General features: G+C 44.9%; 1 protein-coding gene across 3 annotated transcripts; it reads right to left on the minus strand.

The window, feature by feature from the left end:
* ACTG2 (actin gamma 2, smooth muscle) lies at window positions 1–23,357 on the minus strand. 3 transcript variants are annotated; one of them, XM_081069515.1, is made up of 9 exons: window positions 23,130–23,357; window positions 13,355–13,516; window positions 12,328–12,456; window positions 7,545–7,655; window positions 7,206–7,290; window positions 5,430–5,591; window positions 4,566–4,757; window positions 2,630–2,811; window positions 1–221 (listed from the first exon to the last, which is right to left on the minus strand). In XM_081069515.1, exons 2-9 carry the CDS (start codon window positions 13,478–13,480, stop codon window positions 78–80), a joined length of 1,131 nt encoding a protein of 376 aa, XP_080925641.1. In that variant the 5' UTR covers window positions 13,481–13,516; window positions 23,130–23,357; the 3' UTR covers window positions 1–77. The 3 variants fall into 3 exon arrangements, with proteins under 3 accessions (XP_080925641.1, XP_080925640.1, XP_080925642.1); XM_081069514.1 differs by lacking the exon at window positions 23,130–23,357 and adding an exon at window positions 22,232–22,509; XM_081069516.1 differs by lacking the exon at window positions 23,130–23,357 and having other exon boundaries at window positions 13,315–13,578.
* Between the last annotated feature and the right edge of the window lie 3,679 nt (window positions 23,358–27,036).

A 27,036-nucleotide genomic window follows, 5' to 3' on the forward strand; every position in this document is an offset into this window, starting at 1 on the left:
AAGGCTTGCAGGTTTTAATGTTTCATGATTGGTAACAGAGCAGTCTCAAGGAGATCCCCAGAGAATGTGTTCTGACTTTAGAAGCACTTCCTGTGGACAATGGAGGGCCCTGCCTCGTCATACTCCGGCTTGCTGATCCACATCTGCTGGAAGGTAGAGAGAGAGGCCAGGATGGAGCCTCCGATCCAGACTGAGTACTTCCGCTCTGGGGGAGCAATAATCTGGAAAGAGTAAAGGTGGTGAATGAAGCATGATCAGTCCCCAAGGGCATGGAGGTGGGGTCCAGGCACCACCCGTCACACTGCCGGGCTGGGCTGGAAACGACAGCCTCCACGTTCAGAAAGGAACAGGGCAAACCTTGTGGTAGATTGAATTATTGCTCAAATCTTCACTCCCCCTCTACCCTGTCCCCCTCCGTAGGAAGAGTGTACTGTTCCACCCTGTCACTTAGGGCCAGGCCAACGAAATGGTAGCAGACATGACCCACATAGGAGCTTGCAATGTGCTTCAGGCATGCAGTTGGGCCTGTTCTCTTGTGCCTCTGCCATCTTCCTGAGAAGAGCTCCCTTGAGGAGCTGCTGGGCCTTTAGCCCGGGTCCCCTAATGAGCCATGTGGACCAGACCTGACCTGGATCAGGCCTAGCTGGCCTGCAGATACATGAGCGATGACCGCTCCTTGTTATGTGCCCTGAGATTCCACAGCTGCTTGGTGCTCAGCAGTAGCTGAACAGCACAAACATCTACAGGGAGAGAGCAGTTTGGGTCTTGCCTGGAGTTTGGCTGCATGGGCAGCTCAGGCTGGGCCTCCTCCATTTCTGAGTCTGAGCCAGGCTACTCAGACCCTGTCTTGAGCATTATCTGTGAACAGCCACTTGTATCTGAGAAGTTCTCAAATTCACACAGACATTGTTCATTCTTGCCACTGGGAGTCCTTAGCGTAGCCTTTAGAAATTGGTTGTCCTGTCAAACAACTTTGAACTCCACCTAAAAATGGGTCTAGAAGGATTGTGATTCTTCAACTAATTTCCCAGTTTCTGAAGGGTCTAAGATTTCAGTGCTAAAACAAACTAGAAACTAGTTTTTTGTCTCCTTAGAACCTCACTACATATGTCCTAATTTACAGAGCTCATGGAATTGCAGAATAAGAAGGGTCTTTAGAAGGTATCTTATTCAGGCTGACAAAAGTTACCCCATCACTCTTTGGACAGACACCTCAGGGACTGGCAGAGGCACTGAAAAGGAACAGATTTTATGGCTGGGCGGGTCTAGTTGTGAGAAAACTCTGGCTTGTCTTGGGCTGAAGGTCCTCAGTCTCAGTCCCACCCCAACTCCACATCTCTTCCCTCATCTCCCCCAATTCCTCTACACAAATCGTGCTGCTCACTTTGTCTCAGGTGCTTGTACACACACATACACATACACACACACACACAAACACACACCCTTGGACACCTTTGCTCGCTCTATTGCCTGGAGGGCCCTTTCCTCTCTTCTCGTCTTACTTAAGTTACCCTTTCTTTGATCACGTCTACTAATTACACCCTAAACCCTGAAGGCTGGTACGTGATGTTAAACTCAGGCAGAGGCTCACAAATAGGGATATGCATTAAACCACTGGTGTTCATTTATCAGTGTAGGTGATGAGACTTCCTCGGACCTGATGAACCAGAATCTGGGCGTGAGGCTAGGTGTGGTGTCCTGACACCTGGTCCTGGTATAAAGTCCCCGTTCCAGGCCTGGCGCGATGCCCCCGGGAGGCAGGCCTCAGTAAGTGAGGCTGCTCCAGTGGCTCTGGGTGCAGATAAGAACTGACACGTTCTCATTTGTTTTCTGGGGAAAGCTTTGCTTCCCTGTGCTGAGCACCCTCTAGCCGGGGGGTGGCCTGGGGAAGCCTTCTTTTGTGAAGAGGGTTCTTAGAATACTGACACAGAGAATATACTTCCTCAGATCAGGCCTCCTTCCCAGGGACCAACTTGATTGTGAGACTTTGTAACTTTCAACCTATTTGTTATCTCCATTCTATTCCCAGCTCTTTTTCTATACCTGCTAGCAGCAAAGTGCCTGCAAGTTCCTATTATTGATAGCTTGGGGACCAGAGGCTGGGGAGAAGCAGTAAGACAAGTGAGCTCCCATTCCACCAAGGCTACAAGGTGAGAAGCCCTGGAGAGACGCAGTGTGGGGAGGGCTGTAGCTGAGCTGGGACAACAGGCTGTCTAGGAATCACGGATGCCCCTGTCAGTTCAAACCAGCAGCCCGTCCCATGGCCAAACTTCCTCTTTGAAATTTTCATCCTCCTCGGGGGTAACACGCAAGTCCTTTTTAAAGTTTAGAGATGCTGTCGTGTTGCTTCCTTCTTTTCTTCACCTCTATTTCCCTCTTCCTGGTTTCCTCCTCAAAATTTTTCACCCCCTTGTCACATGACATCATGTGATTATGTCTGAGAACCCATGCTAAACGTGTTTCCAGTTCATCAGTGCCCAAGGAACACAATTCTCCCAGGATGAAATCTGGCCTGTACCAGGAAGAGCGGAACCCAAGAGACCTCTGAGCTCCAGGCCTGGCAGAGTGACTGAGCATCTGGTAGCTCACAGTACAAAGGACAGGATGAAGGAACTGGGTCAACACCCACCTTGATCTTCATGGTGCTGGGGGCCAGGGCTGTGATCTCCTTCTGCATCCTATCAGCAATGCCAGGGTACATGGTGGTGCCCCCGGAGAGGACGTTGTTGGCGTATAAGTCCTTGCGGATGTCAATGTCACACTTCATGATGGAATTGTAGGTTGTTTCATGAATTCCGGCAGACTCCATGCCTAGGGGAGAGCATAGTATTTCGTCAACATCTATCACTCATGAACACCAGCACCCCCAGCTCCTCAGGTGACCCTTCTGGTGTTGCAGACCCTTAATCACCTCCCAAATGGTTTTCAAGATCAGACCCTCTAACAGGTTATTGCCCTGCCTTTCATTGCCCCCTGTTCTGATTGATCTTTCACATTGTTGCCTGAGGTATATTTCTGAAGGAACACTTTCATCTATTCTCACAACTTACTTGAGATATAATTCACATGCCATGAAGAGTACCTCTTTAAAGAGTACAGGTTAGTTTCTAGTATGTTCACAGAGTTGTGAACATTGCCACAATGTAATTTTAGAACATTTTTAACACCCTCCAACAGAAACCCCAGGCCCATTAGCAGATACTCCTCTTTTCCCCCTTCTCCAGCTCTAGGCAACCACTAATCTACTTTCTGTCTCTAGCTTTGCCTATTCTGGGCATTTCATATAAATGGAGCCATACATTATGTGGCCTTTTGTGTCTGGCTCCTTTCACTTCGCACGTTTGCAAGCATCATGCATGTCATAGCACGGGTCAGTACTTCCTTCTCTTTTATTGCTACAGACTCCTCCCTCGTGTGCACATACCCAGTGTCATCTTCAGCAGCCCCCCATTCCCTGCAGGTTGACATTTAGCTCCCTTAGCGTGGCACCAAGATCTTCCTGTGTGCCAAACCAGTTCATACCCACCTACCTGCCTCTCTCACCTCTAGTCTTTTGTCCATGTGGTATAATTTCACACAGTAGATAGAAGAATCTTCCTAAAATACAAACCTGACCTTGCTACTCTGCTGCCTAAAAGCTTTCAGGGGATTTCCACAGCTGATATGATTAACCCCTATGTTCTTTGTGTAGTCCAGCCATTCTCCCCCAGTTCCCCTGTGTGCACACATGACAAACACACACACACACACACACACACACACATACACACACACACAGAATTCTTTTCATATCCCAAATAGAACGTGACCTTTCACACCTCCATGCCTTTACATATACAATTCCATCTGCCTTCTATGCCATTCCCCACTCTGCAGTGCTTCCATCCCCGGATACCATAAAATGATATTCATTCTTCAAGGTCCTGCTCAAATATTTACCTTCTCAAAGAAGGCTTTCACGATTTCTTAGGCCTGTAACACACTGTCTAGTTTGCTATTTACTGCTGCACTGTGTATCAACATTTGCTTATAGGCCCATCTTTTCTTACACGCTTCTCAAGAAAGTAGTTGTCCTTGTACTATTCTCTTATTTAATCCTGTCACAACCCTATCTGGTAGGTACTATCATTATTTCCACTTTATAGATAAGAAAACTGAGATTTGAAGAAGGTAACATGTCCAAGGTAACAGGGCTTGAAAAGGTAGAGTCAAGACTTAAAACCAGGTCTGACCCCCAAACCCATCCTGTTTATTGCTACAAATTTCAGCCCCATGACCTAAATGTTGAGTGATCCAAGAAGTATTTTGTTTATTAAACTCATTCTTAGTTTCTTATTATATTGCCTCTCCTGCTTTTCCTTTGTCTTGATTTCCTCACCCTGTTATTTAAAATTAGATTTTATCTACTTGTATTGTTTATGTATTTTTGGCTCTTCCTGGAAAAATATGGCCTATGTATACACAAAAAACAAAGTTTGTGTGACCCCTGGTGTTTGTCTTTCCATCTCTTACCCACCCCTGCACCGTGCCCTCCCAGCTGGCAGGGGCTGGGGGCAGCGCCTCACCAATGAAGGAAGGCTGGAAGAGGGTCTCGGGGCAGCGGAAGCGCTCATTGCCAATGGTGATCACCTGCCCATCAGGCAGCTCATAGCTCTTCTCCAGGGAGGAAGAGGAGGCTGCTGTGGCCATCTCATTCTCAAAATCCAGGGCCACATAGCACAGCTTCTCCTTGATGTCTCTCACAATTTCTCGCTCGGCTGGAAGGAGTAGAAGGACAGAAAATAGGTACTCAGTGGGAAGGGGGAGTTCAAAGCAAAATGTTGCATGGACTTTTCTCCTTGCTGTTTTCACTCTGCTCTGACAATGCTGCAGACCTTCCTGAGGGCCCTGCAGGACACATTTCTTGTCTAGATGGAGGCTTGTATGTGTGATCTTATGGAGTCTAGGACAGCCTCTATCCCAAAGCCCCTCTTGCCCAGGGTGCCCACTGAGGCATGACACCTCCCCCTTAGCCATACCATAAATGCCCCCAGGTAGAGAAATGCATCACGCATTACTACCATTCAGGGCTGTTCAAAACTAGCTCTGATGGGGTGTGTTCATGGACAGCGGTGGGGCAGGTTCCTGGGGAGGGAGGGGTGCTGTGAAAGGGCACGTCTGGAGGGCTCAGCTGAGCACCGTGTAGGAGAAGTAGGCCTAGGCCTGTCCCCCATCCCGGGGCATTTCGGTTGGGAAACTTCTTTCTTAAATAAGACGACCTTGACTATCTGGTTTTGTCTGGAGGCCCGGCCCCAGCCGAGGGCTTCCCTGTCTATCCTAAGAGAGTTTGAGTACACAGAGCCACGACTCCTCATCATTCCTAAGAACTTCTGGTCCTAGATAAGATTTGGTCGTGAGCAGCACTCTGAATCAGGAAAGGGGCTGGATACCTGTGGTCACAAAGGAATAGCCTCTCTCTGTGAGGATCTTCATGAGGTAGTCTGTGAGGTCACGGCCAGCCAGGTCAAGGCGCATGATGGCGTGGGGCAGGGCATAGCCCTCATAGATGGGGACGTTGTGGGTGACGCCGTCCCCGGAATCCAGGACGATGCCTGTGGACAGAGGGGATAGGACCTAGGAAAACCTTTCTGGTCTTTCATCTGTCTCGTCTGGGACCCGTTACCGATATCTCCAACTATCTTATTTTCCTTTCGCAGCTGAGAAAATTCACCCACCATGCAATAATCAATCATATTTTTTGTTTACATCAATTTATTCTCCCAAATGATACTGCAGTCTTCTGGAAAGTGAGTAAAATGTCTCCTCTTCTTGTATTCCTTGAAACATTTTTCACGATAACGCACATTTGTCAATTTGCATCTAGACGGCACGTTCTTTAAGTGAGACTGGATAATTTGCACATCTTTCATGCATCAAATTAACACATATGCACATGCAATTGGAATGTTTAATCTGAAAGGGACGATCAAAACCAAGCAATTTGAAAAAATTAACATTCTCTACTGATGAAAGTTTTAGGAAACCATGAATAGAAATAAGCTTCCTCAGCATGATAAGAAATCTCTCTCAATCCTACAGCCACATCATAATTGATGGGGAAACACCACGAGGTTGTTATTTTATTATTATTATTTAATATCGTCCTGAGAGTTCTGGCCAATGCAGTAAGGCACAAAATGGAGATAAGAGGTGTTATTGTCAAAAGGAGACAGAATTGTCATTATTTGCAGATGATGTGGTTTATATACCTAGAAGACCCAAGAGAATCAACTGAGAAATGATTGGAGCTAAAAAGATGGTTCAGTAAGGGCCAGATGTAAAATAAACATCCGGGGACCACCAGTTTACTCTCGTACAAGAATGCTGATCATAGTATATTTTATAACAAAAAAGAAAAATTGGAGAAAACCTAAAGATCCTGCAATAGACAAATGGTAAAATAAATAAACAAATTATGGAACTATCATATAATGACTACCATGTGGCCATTAAACATGATGTTTACAACATAAAATCAAGTGCAAAGCACGGGACATAAAACAGTACACACCCTGTACTTCCCTATTACTGTTCTTATTCACCGTCAGTGAAATACCTTTCACTTTTGTCTCTCCCCCACTAGACTGTTAGCTCCATAATAGCGGCAGCGGTCTTGTTTGTCAGTGTGTGCTCATGGCCTGGTACAATGGTTGGCACGTGGTAGACAGTAATGGAAAATATCAAATTAATGAAGGGATGGACAAATCAATGAATACATGACTAAATGTTTGAACAATATTCATGGAAGTTGTCAAGCCTCTATTAAAAATGACTTTATTTTGAAGGTCTCTCTATTTCCCTGATCACTTTTCTATACCAAGGCCACATACTTTCATATCCACCATCACAGGTTCTGCTGTTGCTGCTTCATGAGCAGAAACATTCCAGCATTGTTGGGAAGTGTGTGTAAGCTCCCGGTCTGGCCACTATGAGGGAAATGGCGCTTGCTGGATACACTAATCATGGTTTGTTTATGCGAACTCTTTCCAGCTATACTGGGCAGACTCGCCTCTGCACGGGCTTTCCTTCTGTTATCCCTATGCAAGGTTTTCCCTGGACTTTGGCTGTCCCTTTGATTCTTCTGAACAGGAACCTCTACAGGAGCCCAGCTTCCCCCTCCTCCCCCTGAAATCAGAAAGGGCATGGATTACAGCAGGGTTACTCACCTGTTGTGCGACCAGAAGCATAGAGGGAGAGCACAGCTTGAATGGCAACGTACATGGCAGGGACATTAAAAGTTTCAAACATGATCTGAAAGGGCAATACAGAATTAAAGACCGTCTGGCAGAAATCAAAGCATCTCTTGGCCCAAAGAATGGCTTGTAATCTTATTAAGGGCAGGAACTATGCCTATTACCCTACTCCCACCTACCAAGGGTTTGGCATGGACTACGCACATAGTAGGTTCTCAAAAAAATTCTGTTGCAGTAATGCATGAATGGGAGAGAGGCTTTGGCCATCCGTGTTGCATTCTCATGCCAGTGCAAGTCTGCCTGGCCTCTTACCTGGGTCATCTTCTCCCTGTTGGCCTTGGGATTTAGGGGGGCCTCCGTGAGCAGGGTGGGGTGCTCCTCAGGTGCTACCCGCAGCTCATTGTAGAAGGAGTGGTGCCAGATCTGTTTGGAAGAAAAGTCAGATGAGTCCAGCAGACTCCCAGTGGGCTGGAAAATTCCAGTTGACATGTGCACGCTGGGGGAGTATGGCTCAATGTTCTCAGGATGGGCTGGATCTGGAGAGAACTGTCAGCCCTGGAAATTTCTGATGGACCTTTAGAAGTTATTATATCCCTTCTCAAAAGAGCCCCAGACAGGACTCAGGCCTGGGGCCATTATACTCAGTGTATTGATTATTTCCCTCCAATCTTCCTTTCTCTCTATCCTTCTCCCTCCTCACCTCTGCTTTGTATGTTCCTTGCTTTTTGGCTTCTGACTACACGTATGTTTTGCTGATGAAAGATACCAGCAAAAAGTTGAAGAATGGAAAAAAAAAAAGTTGAAGAATGGGAGGAGGGAGAGAGGTCAGGGTGTTTCTCCCGGCAATGGTAGCCCTCTATAGCACAGTCCTATTGGGTGGCCCCTCTCCCAGGGCTCCAGCTCTCACCGAGTTCTAGTGACATTGTGTCCCCCACCCCCCAGCCTAGTGGTGTAAGACCTACCCTCTGTTCTTTCTGGTTCCCTAACTCTGCTCACACCTCTGTAAGTAGTTCTTCCTTAAATTAATTCCCCAACCCCAGCTGAGTACATATACTGTCTCCTGCTGGGAACCTGACAGATAAGCTTGAACTTCCACTGTTTCTTATTGAACAGGTTGATGCGTTAGAGCAAGGCTTCTCAACCTCAGCACTTTGACATTTTAGGTCGGATAAGTCTTCGTTGCAGGGGTTCTGGCCTGTGCCTTGTAGGATGTTTAGCAGCATCCCTGCCCTTCACCCACCAGATGCCAGGAGCACCCCTCTAGCTGTGTGACAAGTGAAAATGTCTCCCGACTTTGCCAAATGCTCTCAGGGAGGCAAAATCGCCTCAGTGGAGAGCCACTGTTTCAGAGGAAGTTATTTCTTCCCTCTGTGTCCAGTTCCCTCTTCAGTGAGCCAGGACCACAACACAGGAGTTTTTCATTTTTTATTTCAGAGGGATTCAGCAAAGAGTACCAGGGACCTAGGGCTTTCATCTCCTCAGAGGTGGGGCACAGGATCATTTGATTCCACTGTACCCATATATTTACAGGCCCCCGGCTTTGTGCTAGGATGGTGCTAAATGTGAAAAGGGCAGACATAAACTAGACATGGCACCTAGACCTTAGTTTCAAAGTCTGGAGGGGAGAAAGACAGACAAAAAGACAAAACACAAAGACACATTCACATTTTAAGTGAAGCACTAGGTAGCTGCAGCTCTCATTTCCTGGGGGATATAGGTGGGCTCTGGAGGCAAAGGAAGGTCATCAGAGGCCGGGAAGGCCATCTGAGGCGGAGCAATTGGCAAAAGCCAGGGCTCTGGACTGTGAAAGTGTCACAGGAGATGGCAATCAGTCTGAATAAGTAATGTTAGTCTTTCTTCAAATGTGGGCGTCAGATACCTTCTAGCAGCACCACCTGGGTTGTTACAGGAGACACAGGTCCCCAGACCCACGACTCAGAACCGTTGGGTGTTGGGCCCAAGCAGCTGCATTTCATCTTACTTCATTTTTTGGAGTTTTTATAAAGTACTTTAAAAATGAAAGATATGGATAATGTTAAAATTTGAAAAAATGTTTTTAAGAGGAATAAAAATCTTCCATATTTCTATCACCTAATAATAAACAGTTAATATTTGGCTTTTTTTCTTCTTTCCAGTCTTTCATCTTGATGTATTTTCAAATGTATCACTATTAGCATTCATTTATTTCATATACTTTTATTTATTATTATACTATTATATTTTTATGTTCATTGCTTCCTGCTACTTTTCAGTTAATACAACATAATTTCCTTTTTATAGTAAATATTTATCTTTAACCAGCTGAACAAACATCTGTGTGTAAGGCTTACACATCATTTCATCAGATACTATCATGTATTTAATCACATTACTATTCTTGGTATCTTCAATTTTTGTTTTCAAATAATCCTGTGATCGTTATCTTTGTGCATATTACATTTTTTTTCTTTTCAAAATATTCGCCAAAAAAAAGAATTTTAACAGTGCAATTACTGGGCTAAAGAGTATGGTAATTGGAAGACTTTTTGACTTTTATTACCAACAAAGAGGTTAAATTACTCTTTACTCCAGAATAATAAAGTGCCCATCTTATCTTAACCTTCATATGTGTTCTTGCTCTTAAAATATGAAATAATTGGATAGATAGAAATAGTACCTAGTTGTTTTACTTTGAGTATTTCTGTTTCAAATGAGTTTAATAATTTCTATTTGGCAGATTATCTGTTCATAGGCTTTATTTGTCTCATGGAGACTGTATTTTTTTTTTCTTTTTTTTAAGGAGGGCACAGCTCACAGTGGCCTGCCTATGCAGGTATCGGACTGGCAACTTTGGTGTTATTACTAGTACCACGCTCTATCCAACTGAGTTAACTGGCCACCTGAGACCATATTTTTAATAATCAATTTGCACTAGCTGTTTATATTAATCCTTCATTGCCCTTGTTATGAATATATTTTGCAATTTGTTGCTTGCATTTTAAATTTGGTTTTATTTTTCACATGCTAGAAGTTAGGATTTTTAAGAAATCACATTTGTTATTTTTTTCTCAATGACTTCTTTCACCAGAAATTTGATGAATACTGTGTTTCCCCGAAAATAAGACCTAGCAGGACCATCAGCTCTAATGCATCTTTTGGAGCAAAAATTAATATAAGACCAGGTCTTATTTTCAGGGAAATACAGTGTAAGACCTGGTCTGATTTTCGGGGAAACACGGTAGTTGTGGAGGGCGCAGCTCACTGGCGCATGTGGCAATTAAACTGGCAACCCTGTTGTTCAGAGCTCGTGCTCTAACCAACTGAGCCATCTGGCCGCCCCTCTATATTATATTTTAATATTTGGATATGGAAAGTCTCTTCTCATAGTTTTTCTTATTCATTTTGTTCTCATACATTTAGCCTTATTTTTTCTCCAACTACACTTTTAATTATCTTGCATAATTAAAAATTGTGACTTTTTTTTGTTTTTTAAGTCAAACTCACAGAAGTGGAGAATAGAATGGTAGTTACCAGGAAGTGGGCAGAGGGAAAAATGAGGAGATTTTGGTCAAGGGAATCCAAGTCTCAGTTATGCAAGATAAATAAATTCTGGAGATTTAATGTATAGCATGGGGACTATAGATAACAGTACTGTATTATATACTTGAAATTTGCTAAGAAAGGAAATCCTAAGTGTTCTCACAAGAAAAAATTGAGTAACTATGTGAGGTGACAGGTATGTTAATTAGCTTGAATATAGTGATTGCTACACAATGTATATGGGTATCAAATCATCAAATTGTACTCCTTAAATGTATACAGTTTAAAAATTGTGAGATTTTTATTGGAATGGCAAAGAGCCCATAAATTAATTTGAGAAGATTTGACAGCTTTATCTTATTCAGCTTTTCTCTTAAGTCACAAGACATATTTTCAGGGTTTTTAAAAAAGAGTTCGTATTGTTACTGCTGTGAATAAAATGTTTTTGTCTGTTATATTTTCGAATTAGATATTGTTAGATATATACAAGTACTCTGTACCATTTATTGAGCATTAAGTATGTTCCATGCCTTGGAATTACACTAAATATTTACTTAATTCAATCTCCAAAGCAACCTAATGAAGAAAGTTTTTTTATCTCCACAAATGAGGAAACTGAAGCTTGGAGGGAAGGATTTGCAACAAGATCTCCCTCTCACTGACTCCAATGTCTGTGCTCTTAACCATTACATTGTGTGAAATGAAAGCTATTGCCCTTTATCTGTTGATCTCACACCCAGAGTGACCCAATCTAGGAGGCAGAGAAAAGTATAGTGGATTACAGATTTTGAACCAACATCCTTTATTCCCAAGGGCGGACTGCTCAATAAGCCCTCTATAACATGTCAAAAGGCATTCACTGCAGAAACAAGAACTCTCAGCCAACTGTCTGAAGAATTTATCAAAAGAATATTTAGAAGGCTGTATTAGCATTTTGCACACATGATTTTGTTGATCACACGCTACCATTTAAAAATTGCTCCCTCCCACATTTTCTCACACAAAAACAAGCTTCCAAAAACCCCTATAAATTCCTACTTAAAATTTTCATTAGAAAATCGTCATAATAATACAGCAGCAATGCATTATCTGAGGTCATGACAGGGAAAATAAAAAGAAGAGAAGCTATTTGCCTCTCCAGAGGCAGTAGCATTTGAAAGAAGGGATAAGCACTGGCTTAGAGTGAAAGCTTGTGAAAGGATGATGCTGGGAATTAGGCAAGGTCAGGTCCTCGTATGCCAGACCGGGAGTTCGGCACTACTGTTGGTTAGTGAGGAGCCACTAACCTCAGGAAGATTCCCGAGGAGGTTGAGTGACATGACCTGAGCTGTTTTTAGAGAGATGTGCTTTGCAGCAGGTAAATTTAATTGCGTGACTGAGGCAGGAGACAAATCAAGGAAGCCACTGCAGTGTCCAGTGAGAGACGTTGGAATTCTTGGTTGGAGAATAGCCAGGGGATGGACAGGAAGGAAAAAAGGACGTAAGAAACATTTTAGAGAAAGAGTTGACTGGGCACAATGGTCATGATGACGTATTATTAGTAAAATGAGCACGTTCAAGGGGAGTCCACTCATACCTTCTCCATGTCGTCCCAGTTGGTGATGATGCCGTGTTCAATGGGGTATTTGAGAGTCAGGATCCCACGCTTGCTTTGAGCCTCGTCTCCCACGTAGCTGTCTTTCTGGCCCATTCCCACCATTACACCCTGCAAAGCAAATGAAGAGAGATGTGAATTGGCTGAGGGCTTGCAGCAGAGGGACTCAGGCATCAGAGGGCCTCTGAAGAAAGAGGAAAAGAGGAAAAATGTCCTTCTTCTCCAGGAAGCAGAACAGCAGGAGACGAGGGTAAAGCAGATGCCAGTGAATGAGAAGGTGATGGGGAGAGAAGGTGGAGGCTTTCTTGTGGGCTTGTCTTTCTTCTCTCTCCTAAGATAGTATCATTTTCTTAGATAGAACAGGGACCATCCATACACTTCCTCCCCTTACTTCATAACACACGCTCACACACACACACACACACACACGCACACACACACTACTCGTACTTGTCCTCCTCAAATACCCTACGCTCATACTATACCTTCAGGTTGTACAGTTCTCTGCACATGCTGAGATACTCCTTAGCCTCAGTTATTCCTTTTTCTACAGTCTTCCCCTTCCCTAGTTCCTCCATTCACATTTAATCTCTCCCTCCTTTGTGCTTGCTGGGTAAAATATTTTGCCTCTATTCCAGACTGTGATCTCAAGTGAGTTGTGGGTATATCTTCATGGAGTATAAATTTCTTAAAGGCAAGGGGCTTGCTTAATTGCATATATTTTTAACAGGTTTCTTCCAAACCTAGCAACCCCAAAGATTTAAGCCAGACATGATACCGTCATTGTGTGCCTGATGGATGATTTTGGTTCTGGATATTTCTATTGAAAGCCTTCCTCTATTAGTTAATCAGAAGAGAGAACCCTACCCCCAACGCGTGCGTGTACACACACACACACACTCACTCACTCATACCCCCATTCTTCCCCCCACCCACAGCTCTGCATAGTCTCTGCAATGCAGTGCGTACTCCAAGTGGCTCAAAGCCTTGTGTCCCGATGAGCACACACCTGGTGGCGAGGACGGCCCACGATGGATGGGAAAACAGCTCGAGGAGCATCATCCCCTGCGAATCCTGCCTTGCACAGGCCAGAGCCATTGTCACACACAAGCGCAGTGGTCTCGTCTTCACACATGGTGAGTGTGGCTGAGTGAACCTGGGGCTGGAGCACCTTGGGGGTTGGGGAAGAAAGGAACTAGTCAGCCACTTGTCAAAATCAGGTTGGAGACGGTCTTCTTGACTTTGGGGCCTGCCCCCACCTGTAGCCAGGGCCCAGCCAGGAGGAACGCGTGCACCTGGCCTCCCAGTCTCTGGCAACTGGGCCTCTTCCCTCTACCCTGCTGTTATGGGCTGAATTGTGTACCCCCCAAATTCATATGTTGATGTCTTAACCTCTACTACCTCAGAGTGTGACTGTATTTGGAGATAAGGCGTTTGAATGCAATATGACTGGTGTCCAATACGACTAATCCAATAGGATGGGTGTCTCCATAAGAAGAGGAAATTGGGACCAGACATGCCCAAACGGAAGAGCATATGAAAACGCAGCAAGTGGGGAGCTATCAACAAGCCAAGGAGAGAGCCTCGGCAGAAATCAACGCTGCCAACACCTTCATCTTGGACTTCTAACCTCCAGAACTGAGAAAAAATAAATTTCTCTTTTTAAGCCACCCAGTCTGTGATACATGGTTATGGCAGTTGGAACAAACTATTCCACCTGCCTCTTAAAGACCTGAAGTGGCTACAGAGCTTTTAGAATCTCTAAAACAACTTGAAGATTAGAAAGGTGTTGATAAAATGTTCAGAATACATAACAAAAGCCTTTTATTTATTATGTATAAAGAACTCTTACAAATCAATGAGAAGGAAACAGCCCAAAAGAAAAACAAAGACTGTGAATAGATAGTTGACGGAAAAGGAAGCCCAAATACCCAATGACTACATGAAAAGATGAACAACCTCACTGGTCACCAGGGAAGTGCAAATGAAATAAGACCATTTTCACCCATCATAGTATTAAGATTCAAAATTTCATAATAGGTGTTGGTAAAGGTGTGGGAAAACTGGACCTCTTTAACTAGAGAAACACACAAACACACAATTTGGAACTACCCCAAGGTCCAAATTATAGGATATTTACTGAAGTTAAGAGAAGAGCCAGGCCCATCTATATGGACTAACTAGATTTCTAAATGGTTCTACTGAGTCAACAAAGCACGTTGTTGCAGAACAGAATGTATAGCATAAAACCACGTATGTGAGTTCTTTCTAAAACAACAAAAGAAAACCAATATGGTGTATTTTCCATAATTTGCTATTTGTAGATATGAATACATAGCAAAATGGTCTGGAAGAAAGTCTAAGATATATAGTGATTACCTCTGGAGGTGGGAAGAGGAGGTGCTGGTTTATAGCTGTAATGTTTTAAGTGTTTACAAGGAGACTGTGTTCTCTAATAGTTTATCATTAAAATCAATATAAGATAGCATTAAGGAAAAAAGCTGCAGTAGTTACAGGGGACACATACAATCCTAAAGGTAGAAGCACCTTGAGGGGGAAGGTGCAGCCTGAGAGGAGAGCAAAGCAAGGGACTGCCGGTGGGACACACGGCCCCTGCCACTTCAGATGGAGAAACCCGAGAAGTCCCTCTTCCATCACTGATATCTGAATTGGGACGGCTGCAAAGTGATGAGGGAGTTGGTTTTTCCAACATCTATTGCAGGTTTTCTTTCTTTGGGGAAGTTAAAAGACAACTTCTGAGACATTTTTGGTACTGCATGATAAAGGAGACGCAGCAAACAGTCAGGAGACCGGTGAGCTGATTGCCTCACACACCTCGTGTGAAAGGCCTGGAAAGGCCTGGATGGGTCAGGGGGGATGGAGGTGGGAAAGGTCCTAGCTGAGGGGTTGGGAAGGTCAGCTTCCAGGAGTCCACAGAAAAAGAGGCAGGAGGCATGGAAAGAGCAGGTCGTGGCAGTGGAGAAGGCCCCACCCAAGCTTCATTCAGACTGTGCAAGCACAGAGGGGAAGGAGATGGGTATTCTGGAAACACATGACCTTGGCCCCTCAGTGCCCTCAGGCTGAAGATGGACAGGGAAGATGATGATCAAAGCAAAGAGGAGACAGAGTCACAGGCCTGTGAACACAAGGTCAGAAAGGAGAGACCGAGCGGAAGCTTATTAACAAAATGTGATGTCTAGAAAGTCCTTCTCTGTTGTGTTCGAAGCAGAGGGCACACTAGGGGAGAGGCTCACTGGGATTTCTGGAGCCAGCCCTGCTTCTGTCTCTGTTGATCCTCGTGACCCTCTGTGGCCATAGAAATCAAGTCCTAGCTCTCGAAATTGGCCTCTAACAGGGCCCAACACGGCCTGGTCCCTGCCTGCGTCTCCAGTCTCATCCAGCCTCCTCTTGGCCTTCTCACTCGGGCTCTGTGGAGTTTCTCTCCATTCTCTGAACTGTGTCACTTCCTCTCCCTTCTGGACCTTTAGGGTCTGGAACGCTCATCCCCTCCCCTGTTTGCTGCTCTTAACTCCGATCACCTGCCAGGTCTCTGTGTTGACACTGCATTCTCACGAGGAATCTCTGGCCACTTGTCTTAGTTAGTGACCCCACTTCTTCTTCCCACAGCACCTTGAATTTGCCCCAGCAGTGATCAACCCTGCATATCCCGGCTCATTCATAGCTCTGTAAAGGCAGGAGCTGGGTCTGTTTGATTCCCCGGTGATTCTTCAGTGTACCTACCCTGTTTCACCAAAAATAAGACCTAGCCGGACTATCAGCTTTAATGCGTCTTTTGGAGCAGAAATGAATATAAGACCCGGTCTTATTTTACTATAATATAAGACCAGGTATCATATAATAAAGACTGAGTCTTATATTAATTTTTGCTCCAAAAAACACATTAGAGCTGATTGTCCAGCTAGGTCTTATTTTCGGGGAAACACGGTAATACAATATCCGGCACAGAATGGGCTCTTTAAATGTTTGTTATCAAAATGAATGAGTGAATGCATCAATGGCTGTCAAGGAGAAAGGTATTCAGAACAGAGAGAACAAATATTGGTAAGAGGAAATCAAGATTTGAGGTTAAGTGGAGATTGAAGGAAAGCACCCAGCTGCTCTGGGTCTGGATTGCAGAGAAGATCCTCAGTCTCCCACCATATTGGAAGAATGGAGAAGGAGAGAGATGCTAGAAGCCAGGAGATGGGCAAATGTTCGATGTCCAACAGAGAAAAAAGGCAAATCTCTAAAACCTCAGATAATCTTGAAATGTAAGTTAAGTAGGTTTCCAGAGGCATTATTAAAAAGCAGTGCTTTCTTAGACCTGGTCATTTACCAAGAGCAAATGTTGTCAGAGTAAGAGTCCTCCCTTTTCTCTCAGAACCACTGGGCAGGAGAAGGTGGGAGACAGTGAGCTTAGGTTGATCTTGGCATCTGACAAGGTCTCCTGTGATGTCCCTATTGATAAAGCCATGGGGGCTGAACAATAAATCAATTAGGCATATTTGTAGCTGCCTGAATTACTGTCACTGAAAGGTGATAAGTGATGGGTCAACCTGGAGATAGCAATATGCCTCAGGGCTCTACTCTTGGTTTTTGTCTCATGTGACAATTTAATGAGTTGGATGAAAATATAGAGCATATGCTGATCAAATTTCCAGATAAAACAGACCCAGGGAGAGAGTAATATTAAATATGTTGGATGGAAGAACCAAAACCCAAGAAGATCTCAAAAAGCAGAGAAAATAAGCTGACTCCAATCATATTAAATTTAATAGGATAAATATGAGGTTCTGTATATGAGTCTAACTAACCAAACCGTGAAAGCTTTGTTCAGCATCCGAGAGCAAGACCTGGGGGCTTATTGGCAGTTGGCATTGTGCTGTGGCCAAGATAAAAGCTAACCCCACCTCCGGCTGGAGTACCGTGTCCGGTTCTTGGGGTCACCTTTCCTGGAAAAAAGGGGGCTTGCAGTCACTGCTGATGTGTCAAATTGTACTACGTCTTGGAAGGGGAATTTGAAAATACTATTCAAATGCCTTAAAATGTATATATTTATATCTTTTGTATATAATGTATATATCTTTTGATTCGATAAAGGCACTTGTAGGGATTTATCCTTGGAAAACACTCGGGTGAATGCAAAGATTTGGCCAAGAGCTAGTTTATCACAGCTTTGTTTAAAATAACCAAAATCAGAAACAACTTCAATATTGAGAAAGTAGTTGAATAATACACAAACTGGTTTATAACCTAATTGCCAGAAAGGTCCATACAATGGAGAGAGCAAAGGCACAGCTGCTTTGTTAGGTGACTATATTCCATGTTCCAGTTTTGGTTAAAAAAAAAAAAAGTAATTTTAATTTTAAAAAATTGGGGGCCCTTCACATATATTATCTACTTAATCCTCACAAAAGCCCTAAGGGAAGATATTTTTCTTTCCATATTACAGATTTAAAAACCAAGTCTCAGAGAAGTGAAAAAAACTTAGCCTGAGGTCTCTTAGCCAGGAAGAGGCGGGGCTGGCATCAGCCCAGGACAGGTTCCAAAGCCTGAGCTTGTCCCTTCGTCACCACCCCTGTCATAACGTCTCCATGTTTGGTGTTTTTGCTTCTGCCTCTCGGTCTCTCTAGAGCTGTTGGCAGCAAAAGCCCTCAAACAAAAGGGTCTATGTTCTTTTCTCTCTCTGAGCTTCTGAATCCCTCCTACCCCATGATTACATCTAGATTTGTTTATAACTCCTGCCCTGTCTCACGGTTTAGCACGTAGTAGGTGCACAATATATGTTGTGGCAATCCCACCGCCGGAGTGGTCCCCTTCCCAGACGTGGTCTGCACTGGCCCTAGTAGTCCCAGGTCTCCACAGTCCAGTCTCATGACAGCTTGGTCATGTTGCACGGGCCGAGTTAGAACCACACAGAGACAGTTTTCTCATCACAAGCTGTTCAGCAAACAGTTATGCTTCCCGGTTCTAGCAAGAGGCCCACCTTGAGAGGAAAGCAACCTTGGAGGCTAGAGGGTAGCTAAGAGGCAAAGCCACACCTCTCTGATTATCTCCTTCTAGGGTCCCCTCAGCATCTCTCTCTCATGTGATTTATAGCTCAAGCCTGTCTGGCTTTTCAGTGAGCCCTTTTGTCACCCCCTGTGTTTCCCACACACCGAAAGAGAGTATTGGACTTGTTTCCCAGGGACAAGCCACAAAGCGACTTAAAACTGTCAACAACGCCATTCTGCAGCACTCTGGGTGGATTTAAATCTGCTTTCTTGAAGGCAGAACCAAATGAGCAGCGAGGGAGCTGCAGGCGGGGTCAGGGCCGCTGGCCGGGAGTGGAGCCTCCGCGGGGCCCCAAGCTGCCTCCGGAAGACGGGTGTCACCGAGCACGGAGCCAGACTCTCCTGGAATGTCTCTGCCGAGAGAAATACTACACCCGCCTCAGCTGCTTGCTGGTAACTTGTGGCTAGACTTGAGTGTGTCCGCTGAGCCACAGCCAAAATCACTGTGGTTTCCAGGGGTCACAACCGCTTTGCACTCACAGAAAGCTGAGTGGCATGTTCTGGCTCTGTCAGCACGCACTACATCTGGGCTTCATTGAGGAGTTCACAAAGTTAGAAACACAGTTCACCCCACCCCCAAAGGTGGCCCAAAACCAAAGACAATAATGAGTGCAAAGAATTTGCTCACTCACTTATCTTCCGGGCCGGCCCCCAAGCAACTATGAGGACAGAGGCATTAACGCCCCTCCCGGTCACTCTGAAGGTTTGGCCTCAGACTTCCCTCCACTTCTCCTTTCTTTGCGCTTCTCCTCCCAATCGGCAGACTCTTCCCATGGCTCAGGCCCATGCCTCCTTCTCTGGCCTTCAGTTTCCTCAACTATGAAATGGAAACCATAACATCTATCTCCCGGGGGTGATGGAGCAAATAAAACAATGGAAATGAAAGTGCTTTGTAAATTGTCAATCAGGATTGGTAAACTAAGGCCTGTTTTTGTGCGTGTGGTCCACGAGCTAGGAAGGCTTTTGACATTTTAAAATGGTTGCCGAAAAGCCCAAGAAAAATATTCCATGACCCCCCCAAATTACAGGAAATTCAAATTTCAGTGTCTACAAATAAAGTTTTATTGGAACACAGCCATGCCCATCATTTGTTCACAAACTGTCTATGGCTGCTATTACAACAGTGGCAGATTTGAGTTGTTGCAACAGAGACCTTTAGGCTCACAAAGCCTAAAATATTTATTATCTGGCCCTCTACATCAAAAGTTTGCCCATCCCTGTTTCAAAAGACTGCAAAAGTAATAATTCTTATTATCTCTCTTACTCTTTTCCATCAGAACTTGCTCCTAGGATGAAGTCTGTCATATTGGAAGCAGTTGAATGATCCATTTCACATATGAATGATTACTGAAGGTTGAATTTATGCCAGTTCCCAAAGACAGTTTGGAAATAAGCGGGAAGTTTAAGTCCTAAAAGGAAAGCCTTGATGGTGAGGCTTCAAATAACAGTTGGGGAAATACTGGGGGTGAGGGCTTCAATGACATATAAGCAGCTGCCTATTATAATCTGCACACACACATATATTCATATGATCAAAGAGCCTGGCAGAGAGAAATCATTTCACGAAAAACATTCTTTCAGTGGAAAATTCTAGTAGCACCTCTAATTAACCTCAGGGTATCTGGACTTGCCTGATGTATGTTAATTAAATTTAAAATGATTCCTAATTAGTGATATTTCTGATCCTTAGGATTCTGCCTTTTGGACCTTTTCTGCCGGCTTCTACCTGGGGCTCTCATTTACTCCCCCAGCTGTGTCCAGACCCCTCTCCTGGGCTCCAGATGTGCAGAGCCAGCTGCCTGCTGCGCCTCTAGCCCCACGCCCTCTGGCAGCTCAATTCTACCTCCAGGACTGTTCTCCACATCACCACCCTCTAACCTGGAATGGCCCCTCAGAGAACTGCACCACTCACCCTGGAGCCTATGCCTAACACCCTGACTCTTCCTGCCTCCTTGCCAACCAACCCCAGGGTGTCTTAATTCTATCTCCATGCCACCCTGCATGACCAACTCGGTACCACTGCACTCTCACCCTGTTCCAGTGCACTCTCCTCACAGCTGCCAGAGCAGTCCCTTCAAAAGGCAGATCTCTTTTGTCACCCTTCTGTAGTACCGCATTGCCCAATCCTTTAGCGTAGTACATAAGGCCCTAATAATCCAGCCCTGTTCGCCCCTCTGAACTTAGCTCTCCCTATTTCCTGCCTTGAAGTCTAAATTCAGTAGAGTAAGCCACTTAACGAGTCTCAAAGGCCATGCTTCCTTACTACTGGGATCGCCCAACTGAAGGACCTAGCTTGGGTACCGTTTCCTCCAGGAAGACTTCCCTGATAACTCTTGGGTGAGGGGCTCCTCCTGGAGCCTTTTCATACATTTATTTATTCCTTGGTTCTCATATGTTTCTCTGCTTTTCCCAATGATTTCAGAAGCCTCTACACTGTCCCTATGGAGCCAGGACAGTGTTCGCAGATAGTAAGAGCTCAATAAATATTGGTGGCATGAACAAAGGGAAGGAAAAAAGAAATTGCTCCTCAAGGTCAGGATGTCATAATGCCTATCTTGGTTTCCCAGGCTTGGCATGTAGAATCTCTCTGCCCATTGAAGTTTCTCCAGCACCCATTCATCTCTGTCACAGGAAGCACAATTTTCAGCCCAAGGGATAACCTCAAAGTCTAAACCCATTCAAATAATAAAAGCAAGTGCTTAGTTAAAGCCTCCCTATTCAACGTGCAGTCTCAGACCTGCAGAATTAAACATCACCTGGGAGGTTATTAGGAATGCAAATTAGCAGGCCCCACCCCAGTCTCCTGAATCAGAATCTGGGTGGGGTGTAGGACAGACTGTGTTTGAACAAGCCCTCCAGGTGATTCTTAAATTTTGAGCACTCAGGGCCAGGCCCTGATTGCGCTAAACCAAGCACTTTATACATGTACTATCTCATTTAATCCTCACAACAGCATTGCCAAGTAGTGTTACTATTACTCCCATTGTACAGGAGAGCAAATTGAGGTCACTCAGTAACTTTGGTAACCAAATGGTAGCCTGCCTCCAATGCCTGCAGCACTACACCAGCCTGCCTCAGCCATAAAGAGATATGAAGGCCTGAGGGGAACAATGGCATTGGCAGGGTGTGAGTTTCGGACAAGTCACTTAACTTCTGTAGGCCTCAGTATCCCCATCAGAGAATGACTTAAATGGTTCCTATATTCCTTCCAGGCCTAAAACTGCTTGATGCCACAGAACACTCATCCCTACCCAACTCCTGACTTTCCACCTCCCCAGTTGACCCTGAAGCCTTCAAGGGCTGAGAAAATTATCTGTTCATCTCAGCCCAGCACAAACCACAGGACAGGAAGACCCACAGGGGACTGAAGAAAATACACTCTTATTCCCAACAGAGACATCTCGCAGACACTGAGACCATCGTTGGCTTGGATACAAAGACCCTGAGAAGAAGCCGGCTTTCTAAAAAGCATCCGCTCCCTTAGAACAGCCTGACAGACATTCGGAGCCCTGACAGAGCACAGGAGAGTGTGGATGGGCACTGCTCCTAGTGAGCAGGGGGAGTAGACACCACGGGTGTTATTTCCCACCCCCACCCAGTGAGGGGTGCAGGGAGCACTGATCCAGGCTGCCCCTGCTCCCAAAGGCTCCGTGGCCAGAAACGCCTGGTACTGGCAGGCGGCAGCGTGCTTGCAGGCACCACTGCACACCCAGAGCCTTGTTGTGTGACCTGGGCCAGCGTCATGGAAGCCAGGCCAATCTGGAGGCGCTCCTGCACCCAGGGGGCCAGGCAGCCCCGGGAAGGAAGAGCTGGCAGAAGCTGCAGGTACTCACCGAATGTATGAGAGGTCCTTCTCCCAGTGTCTGAGGGCTGGTGTGTCTTTGGCATAAATACCAGAGCAATATAAAACCCCAGAGGCGGATCTTCTTTAAACAGAGTCCCTAAAAAGGCCAGCTGACGGTGTGTTAGCCATATTGCCATATAAGGTGGTTTTTTCAATAAATCGGCTTTGGGGGTGGGGGAAGAGATTGGGTAGAGTGAATTATCATTTGAAAAATGTATGCAAAAGGCCTTCAGTGGCAACAGCCCCAGTGCTGGTGGATTTGTTCCTTTTATGCTGCACTCTCATAAACAAAACTCACACCAGGCCTTATAAGCTGCCCAGAGTGAGGCCAGATGCAGCTCGGCTCCTGGAAAGAGAACCATACCAAGAATGGCAGTGGGCCTCCTTCCTCCACACCTCCTGCCTCAGGCTCTGCTGCCCGCCATCCGGGTTGGCCTGGGACGCCCATGCAGTGGCCCAAAGTGGATGCAATTGTCCCGGTCTGGTGCAACCCCAAGACAGCTCAAAATGGAAGGGAGATGCTATGGTACGTGAGAAAGTAATCCCCTGTATCCTACTCACCTGCTGCCCCTCACACAAGCTCCTAAGCCCTAGGCTGAGTCACCTGGGGTCCCAGACCAACTTAAGCTGCCTCTCGAACTTCACTGTCTCCTATCTTTCTCCTTTCCTTACTGGATTTCCTCTACCAGTCCGTAAATATTGGGAATTACAGACCAAGGGAGATGCCTTAGGGTTGAGGCACACCTAACAAGACTCATAAGCCTGGGGCAGCTGGTTAGCTCAGTTGGTTAGAGCACGGTGCTCATAACCAAGGTTGCCGGTTCGATTCCTGCATGGGCCAGTGAGCTGTGCCCTCCACAACTAAATTGAAACAACTACAATGGTACCTTGGTTTTTGAACGTCTCCATTGACGCACATTTTGGTTTATGAACGCTGTAAACCCGAAAGTAAATGCTTCGGTTTTCGAACACAACTCAGAAGTCGAACATGTCACATGGCTTCCGCTGAGTGCAAGATCCTGAGGCCTCGCTGTCGGCTGTTTCTGAACGTTTCAGAACTCGTGGATTACAGTCGAAACCCGAGGTACCACTACTTGACTCGGAGCTGATGGGTCCTGGAAAAACACATTTAAAATAAATAAAAGGTAAAAAAAGAAGACTCACAAGCTTATAGAATTTTCCACAGTCCTGTGGTTCTTGCTGTTTTCATAATTCATGTACTCTCCCTGGATGGCTGTTGCGTTTTCTGCACCATCAACCACAAGCTGTGTGGCAACTGCCTTTCTCTCCACATTCCCAGTCCCAATACCTCATGTCAATCACAGTCTAAGATTACTGATTGCCCACCAGACACACACTCCCAGAGGACGCTCCAAAAACAGAACCCCTGTCCCCGGCCCTCAGTGCTGATGTGCCTCCTGGAATCCTACCCCTCGGCTCTTCAAGCTAGAAACCTCCGCGTCAGTGCAGACGTCTCTCTCCCCTTCATGCTTTTCTACCACCTGGTCACCTTTCCTGGTGGCCCTCTCCTCAGAAACGTCTCTCAGCTCTGCATTCTCCCCTCTGGCCCTGGTTGCCATGCCTTACGGGCCCTGCCCTGCTGTAGGCTCTGGCTCTGTCTGGCCTGGAGCCACCATAGCTCCCTGACTGGCTTTCCTGACTCTGCTTCATCTTCAAATCCAGTGGTTCCCAGAGTCCTGTCCCCAGTCCCACTGGAAGGGAGCATCAACATGGCCTGGGACCCTGTTAGAAACACAGATTCCAGGCTTCACCCAGATGGATTGAGTCTGACACCCTGTGGGAGGGACTCAGCCATCTGTGTTTTATAAACCTCCCCCTGCCCAGGTGCCCAGGATACCTACCCTTCACCAGAAGGAGCATGCATCATGCGTGGAACACCTGCTTCATGTGACCTAGGACCCCAGGTGACTCAGCCCAGGACTTAGGAGCCTGTGTGAGGAGCAGCAGGTGGGTGGGGCACAGGGGATTTCTTTCCCAAGTATGGGTGACATTCCCCTTCGGCTTTCAGCTGTCCTGGGCTTGCACCAGACCCGGATAATTGCATCCGCTTTGGGGACACTGAATGGGAGTTCTGGTGGTTTCAGTTGTCCTGGCCCCATGGCTTGGTACAGGTCCGTCTTCCTCATTAACTGAGGATTGAGGGGGGTGGCGACGTGGATAAGGAGTGCTCGCAGCTGAGAGAACCCCCTGTAGGGAAGGGGGCCTGCAGGCATACTTCCTCCTCCTTGGATGACTGTCCAGAGTGTTTAGCATTAAGTCTAAAATCTAAGGCTCCTGGACAGCTTTCCTGAATCTTGCAGGGCCCTGGAAAAATCCTTCTGCAGTTGGTGGGGGCCTGCAAAGCAGCTGCTGGGGTGGGAGCTGTCCAGCAGGGACAGAGTGCTGTCAGTCCTGACTGGCAGAGGCCACTAAGAGCTAGTGCCCAGACCTCCTTCCGTGTCTCTCTCTCTCTGGGCAGGGACAGGGTGCCAGTCTCCCTTACCCCGATCAGGAATCCAGAGGGGCATCGTTTCCCTTCACTGTGGCAAGGTTGGCTCCACTCCCTTCTAATCATTCAGCACCGTGGCCAAGTGGACGTTCACACCTTGGTTGGCGCAATCAGCTGGTAAACAATAAAGAGCGTGTCATGAAAGAGGATTGGTTGTGATTCAGGGTCCACAGAGCCCGGAGGTCAGAAAGGAAGGCTGGCTGAGTAAACTGAAGCCCTTAGGAAATGCTTAGGGAGGTGGGGTCTCCTCGACTTAGATAGAGAGCAGGAGGTGGGGGAGGCGGCAGGCTAACCTCGTGCCAGAAGCACTCATTTTTTTATAGTATGAGCAAACCCACCCTCAACATTTCTTTCTTTGTTCCCCTCCCCGTTTCAAAAATCAATGCAAAGAATTCAAAACACACAAAAATGTTTATTTTAGAAAGCAAATGTCCCTTACACAGACCTGAGTCAGAGATGGCTGCTGTTAACAGTATGATGTGTATTCTTTCAGATTTTTTCAGACTTTTCCTATCGTTTGTATATTGCTTCGTAAAAATGGGATTATGTTATAACATGTTTTTACAACTGTTCTGAAACTTGCCATGTTCTCGTAATAATACTCTTGGATGTCTTTCCAAATCAGTTTAGGTAATTTTTAAACCCTACCATCGTTTTCCACCATAGAGAAACACCATAAATTATTTAACCAATATCCTATTGATGGGCTCTTGGGTCATTTCTAATTTTTCACTTGTGCAAACATTGCTGAAATTAATAAAATTTTATATGTGCCTGTGTGCATGTGTGAGTATCTATATGGTGAATTTCTTAAAGTGCAATTTTTGGTTAAAGCAAGAACATTTGAAATAATGAAACTGCCAAATTGTCCTCCAAAAACTTTGCACAAGTTTGTACTTCTGCTAGTAGTGTATGAGACCACCTTGCTCTTCATACGCTTTCAGACACTGAACATCAATGTTTTTTGTTCAGTACATTTGTTTATTACATTTGGAAACGTTCGTTTTCATATGACTCACCACTTAAGAATTGTTTAGCTTTTTTCCTGATCATAAAATACATTCAATGGTTTCAAAAAAAAAAGGAAAATATGAAAATAGGTGCCAACTGAGCCATGGTGCTTTCCTTGTGCCTGAAAGAACCATGTGAAACATTGGCAATTACCCATCTTTTTAATTTTTCCTAATCTAATACACTGAATCTTGTTTTAAAATTAAAAATTTAAATTATTTGGTAACTAATTAGAACGAACACATTTGGCCTCTATTAACCTTTTTGGTTTGTTTTTTTTTCTGTCTTTCTCTGAGAATGGCTGGATCATTTTCCTGTTGTTAATAGATTGTTTACCCTTTTCTTCTTGAGTTATAAGTGTTCTTGGTATATTACATTAGTGAAACGAGTAGCTTTTTGCCTGTCACAGAGGTCGCAAATATTCCCCTGCCGGTTTAACTCTGCTTTTTGATTTTGTTTGGTAACATTTGCCTTACTGAAGTTTCATCCAATGTCTTTCCGTTTTGGTGTCTGTGTTTCTTAACAGCCTTAGGAAGGCTGAACACTTTTATTTTCATTTTATTTTTAATTGTGGTAAAATATTAATATTAATACACATAACATAAAATTTATTATCTTAACCATTTTAAGTGTAAAGTTTAGTAGTTCTAAATATACTCACTTTGTTGCACAATCTCCAGAACTTTTTCATGTTACAAAACTGAAACTCTTATTGCCACCCTCCCCCTTCCCCCAACCTCTTAGCAACCACCATTCTACTTTCCATCTTTATGAATTTTACTTCTTTAGATACTTCTTTAGAATCATACAGTATTTGTCTTTTTGTGACTGGCTTATTTTACTTAGCACAACGTCCTTAAGATTCATTCATGTTGTTTGTGTCAGAATTTTTTTACTTTTTAAAGCTGTGAATAATATTCCGTTACATGTATATCCCACATTTCATTTATTTATTCATCCATTGAGGGATGCTTGGGTTATCCCCTTGACTATTGTGAATAATGCTTCTATGAACATAAGTGTGCAAATATCTCTTTGAGGCCTTGCTTTCAATTCTTTGGGGGTATAAACCCAGAAGTGGAATTGCTAGATCATATGGTAATTCTATTTTTAATCTTTTGAGGAACACCCATACTGTTTTCATAGTAGGGATATATCATAAATCATTTAACCAGCAATTACATATTTTTACATTCCCATCAATGTGCACAAGGGTTCCAATTTCTCCACAATCTCACCGACACTTGTTATTTTATGTTTGTTTGGTTTTTTTC

This window comes from Rhinolophus hipposideros, assembly GCF_964194185.1.
Source record: "Rhinolophus hipposideros genome assembly, chromosome: 12".
In the NCBI taxonomy this organism is placed as follows: domain Eukaryota; kingdom Metazoa; phylum Chordata; class Mammalia; order Chiroptera; family Rhinolophidae; genus Rhinolophus; species Rhinolophus hipposideros.

Coding starts and splice junctions, on each gene's coding strand:
- ACTG2 (XM_081069516.1), bottom strand. CDS start 13,443: ATGGCTCTGGCCTGTGCAAGGCAGGATTCGCAGGGGATGATGCTCCTC. Junction 7,291..7,544: donor ACAGGGAGAAGATGACCCAG/GTAAGAGGCCAG, acceptor TTGCCCTTTCAG/ATCATGTTTGAAACTTTTAA. Junction 2,812..4,565: donor CTTCCAGCCTTCCTTCATTG/GTGAGGCGCTGC, acceptor GCTCTCCCCTAG/GCATGGAGTCTGCCGGAATT.